General features: G+C 35.9%; 1 protein-coding gene across 1 annotated transcript; it reads left to right on the top strand.

The window, feature by feature from the left end:
• Positions 1–1,618: 1,618 nt before the first annotated feature.
• Positions 1,619–3,318, top strand: LOC142355660 (dehydrogenase/reductase SDR family member 7-like). The gene is made up of 2 exons (XM_075407740.1): positions 1,619–1,778; positions 3,041–3,318. The coding sequence occupies exons 1-2, from the start codon at positions 1,648–1,650 to the stop codon at positions 3,105–3,107; spliced, it is 198 nt and encodes a 65-aa protein (XP_075263855.1). The 5' UTR covers positions 1,619–1,647; the 3' UTR covers positions 3,108–3,318.
• Positions 3,319–4,754: the final 1,436 nt, after the last annotated feature.

Here is a 4,754-nt window from a genome sequence, read left to right as displayed (position 1 = left end):
TTTTTGAGATGGATTTTTCTAAGTGCGTCAATTGGACTTCTGATTTCAGATTTTCCTCTCCTTCAATGCTTTTAAGACGTTACATATTTGTTCTAATTCTGTCTATTTGCCTTTGCTTGAATTCATTAAGGGGCAGCTAAAACTTTTTTCGACTTTGCCACTATTTGTTGTCTAAAATATTAGTGAATTTAAGATTTTGCCCGATTTTTGAAAATTATCTGTTGTCTTATCACTTAGTACCATCAATGTCTGGTCTGATTGTTTGCTAATGAGTCTTGAAATATCCCATTTTTTGGCTCGGAGTTAATAGCAAGTGGTTTTTATGATTTTGACATAAGTTCTTTTCGAAAATTTTGAGTGAATTTTCGAGTTCTGCAAGTATTTACTGTACTTTTTTATCATTGAATCTCATTGGGAACAGGTCTCTGATGCTGCTAATAGGATTTAATTTTATTGATTTTATCGTTTTTGTTTAACGCTAGTGCTTTCTACGACTTCGACACTAATTGTTTTCAATAATAATTATCGAGTTTTGCGAGTTTTTCTTTTGAACTTTATCGTCTTAACTCTTAGTCTCATTATCGAGTCATCGAGAATTAAAGCGATTCATTTCAGTTCATAGCTATTGCTTTTTGTGACTTATACGTTTGTTCATTTAAAAAAAATCTTAGTAATTTTTTTTAGTTTTGATAGTGTTTGTTGTACCTATTGCTGTCTTATCTTTTAATCTCATTGATGACAGGTTTCAACGGTGGTCATTGATTTCTCAAATAATTGATGTAATTGTATCCTTCTGTAGCTGTTGCGTTCTGTGACTTTTATACTAAATGTTTTCAGAGTTTTTTATTGCGGTTTTTCGTTATTTTTGTCTTATCATTTAATATTATTATTGAGAGTTCTCATCGACATTTAATGACAGGTTACTAATGAGAAGTAGAGAAATATAGTTGGCTGTTTGAGTTCTCAGCAGTTGTTTTTGGATGTTGATCCTGTCTTTTCAAAAAATAGAAGTTGAATGTCGCTTGTTTTTGTTGTTGTGTTGTTTTATTACTTAGTCTCATTAGTAACAGCTCTAATTTGCCTTTTAAAGCGGAGTAAATGATTGTCAGGTCACAATTTAGAACAATTCTGTGAAATGTATTTCAGGACTTGTCCTGCTATGTTTTTTATTGAAGTTTTAACGCTTGACTTGGTGACTTGTGCTTGATTTAATTTTTTTGCATTCAGTAACCTTAAAACTTAAACAACTGAACTTATTTGAGCTAACTACTTTCTTATACAAAATGTAAAATCATGTCTGTCAAAACTGTTAGCTTAGCGGGGACTTAATAAAGGCCCAGTATAGGTTAAGAACAACTCTCCGAAGGTTTCGGAAAGAAAAGGTCAGAAAAACTTTCGGAAATTGCCGAATTGCGAAAATATTTATACTCCCACATTTTTATTTCCATTGCGCAGTTTAAATCAGCGAAATGTTAGGCACAGCACTCTAAGACACAATTTGGTGGTTCCTAATGAACACTGTGAACTGGGATCAAGTGGGGCTAGATCATCAACATATAGTCTGAGAGTAGTTCCTCACACTTCCAACAATTGCATCAGATATGTTTGTTGTAGTCGGCTGGTTTGAACAAAGTGATTGATCGTCGCATGTCGGGAGAGAGAGCAGCTCGGCTGATGAGTGTCTCGTTGGCCAATCGGAGCCCAGAAGTGTGGATTGCAGAGAGGCCTCTCTCGTTCTTCATCTATTTGGGACAGTACATGCCCACACTCTCAAAGCTGTACGTAGCATCACAATATATTATTACATCACTAGTTTTTTATCAGAGTTCTCAAAGAACTCACTGTAGGTGAGGTTTTGCAAGAAGAGGGCACTTTTGAGATGACCGGAGAAGGGATCGAAAGGACAGCAGATCGAAACCAGAAAAATTGGGACAAAAGGTCGAAAATCATTCTCTGTTCTCATCGACTTAAATTAAGTGTTATTTGCAAGCTGGCATAAAGTTACCCCATCTGCGCATGCCTGGCGAGCCATGGTCATAACTTAGCGGTCCGTGGGATTTGATATGAAGCTACCACAACCGAATGAAATATCACGATCGAACATGTATTTTTTGTGTGCGCTTAAATCTTATTGGGCAATGTCCAACTTGAAGTATTTCATTTCGATCTATTGCCGAGATTTTTTTTTCGATCTTTTCTCCTTGCACCACTTTTGGGGCAGTTTATCTGAGATACTTCTTACTTTCTCGCCATTTTGGATCCACGCGCAACTGTAAAGCTTCGTTTTTACGCGGGAAAATTTTGTGCACTTTTGAACTACAGAGAGCAATTCATGCGGAATTTGTCGGTTTATGTATTATAATTGACGCGGCTCATCTTTTTTGCGCTGATGGATTTTTTTCAGCTTCATGCAAATTTTTAATTACTCTCAAACTAAGTTTGTAGTTATTGTATCAGTCCTGGATTTTTTAATCCGATTTTTCTGTGTTTGATCATTTTTTTCGTCTGACTTTTTAAGTTTTCGTCCTGAAGAACGGGATAAACAGGTAAAGCCTGGAGTGCATTCAGTGGCAGAGCAGCTCTCGTAGAGCCTTACGCCTTCTAGTTTGGGATGTCTGCAATTCACCGAAATTGTCTTGTTAAGATAAATTTATCTGTGGGGCGAGTTTGAGCCTCCGCCAACACAAGTCACCGCACCCCCTCTCACCATCGTCCACGCCCCTCCACTCTTCTCAAAACCTATCTCCTCCTCCTCTTACCCCCCCCCCCCCCCCGTTCACTCCGCTCACCCCCTCAACCTGTAATCACCAACCCTCATCAACCACAACCCCCACCCTTCATTTAAGTTTGAGCTGGCCTCCCTATGCTGCAGCTAACAGCTAACAAAACCGCTCGCCAGTGATTTGATGATTTGAGAGCAATTCTATCGAAGTTAGTCGGTTATTTTTTTAGTACCTTAAGTGAACTGTTTGTTCGCCTTTAATTTTGCTTTCAGTTGTATGGAAATGTCCAGAAATCTTCCAGAAATGCTATGTTTCAGAATTACCGTTCCCCTGCTGGAGAAAAGGTTCAAGGAGTACTTGGCGGTATTCAGCAAAAACGAGTGACTGAAGGTATAAAATCTCTGACCATCTCAACTCAAGGAAGACTACGACAGTTGAAATGTCACCACTTAAGCTATCCCTGAGAACGAAATACTCGATATAATCTATAAAGTATATAAATTTGTCTTTTAATTGCATAGCGTATGGTATCATTTTTGATGATCATTGTATGTATTTATGCAATATTATCGGGAATTAATTGTGTTGACCTAAAGGCTCTTCTTTTCAGTTGATAAAAACTATAGTTGGTTGAAGCAGATGTATGATGAATAAAACAAACTCTTTGAAATTTCATGCCGAAAAAATTCGAATCGAATGAAAAATTTAGGATCATGAGAGAGAGAGAGAGAGATTTATTTAGCTTTTTCGTATAAATACAACAAGAACGCTCGGTAATGTGCGTACGCTCATAATGTTCCGACCCCGCTTATCCTCATTCTTGACTTAATTAGCTACCAAATGATGAAGAGATAGAAAACTTTCAAAAACATACATAACGTTCAATAAACAACGAATGAAATACAATAATGCCACGCCAGAGGGCCGATGAAAGTTGTTGATAATAGGACTACTAGTAAGGACAATAATAAAATCAAACAACAAACATTTTTACGACCAAAAATCGATGTCTATAATTAAAAAATCATAACAAAATCAAACTCGCATCAGAAAAAACCTAAACAAGACAATTTAACCTATACTTCATTAAAAAAGATATAGGACCTGTCCTCAATGTGACTTGTTAACAGGTCGACCAAAAAGACAAAATAGTTCAAAATTACGGTTCTATTTTTGAAAACAATTAGTTTCACAGTTATTAATGCTATTAGATATCAGCTGAAATCGCTAAAATGTTCACCTATATCTCCATTGAAAGCAATTGAGACATGTCAATGTGATCCAATGTTCAATGTCACAAAATTCAAAGCCAACGGGACCAACGATTAACGTTATAAATTGAAAAACAATAAATCTTTAAAATGTACAAACTAATAAAAATCTCAACCATTTTAAAAAATCTCGTAGTAACAGTAGTAAAAAAGCCGAAAAGCAAATGTTTGAAGCTAAAACCGCTATAAAGATGAAACTGTAGACCTCTGGAAACGGGTTGTGACCTGTGCTTACAGATAATGAGCTGTAAACCGACCAAAAAAACAAGTTAAAAAAAGACTAAGCTCAAAAACCCAAATATATGTTTGAAAACAAAGCTTTTCAAACGTCATAACAGATTTAAAATGTCAATAAAAGGCGACGGATTAGGTGGCAACATCTCATGAAGACAGTTGAAAAAAGTTGGTTTTTTTTTTAATTCAATTTGAAAGTCATTAATACAAACAACTATAAACTGAAATCTTTAACGCCGATTTGAGTTATACGTCCTGGAGAAGAAATTTAGACCTATCGTTATGAGTTATATGGAGTACAACAACAAAAAGAAAGACACACAGGCAAAAACAAAAAAACACAAAAATTTGCGAGAGAACTGTGTCTCAGCCCAAAAAGCAATAACTTTTCAACAAAAACAGTTAGCATATCCAGACACGCCTTTTTCCAACGCTGTGCATTTTCCATACTATGCTTTTGTTTCCATTGGTCTTGTCATAAATGTGATAATTCGACAAGGAGATAAAATGAACTCACAAAATATGC

The sequence above is a fragment of the Convolutriloba macropyga genome, unplaced genomic scaffold, assembly GCF_964194025.1.
Source record: "Convolutriloba macropyga unplaced genomic scaffold, txConMacr16.3 SCAFFOLD_3773, whole genome shotgun sequence".
Taxonomy (NCBI): domain Eukaryota; kingdom Metazoa; phylum Xenacoelomorpha; order Acoela; family Convolutidae; genus Convolutriloba; species Convolutriloba macropyga.
Note: the sequence above shows the minus strand (reverse complement) of the source record. Positions and strands in the feature narration are given on the sequence as shown.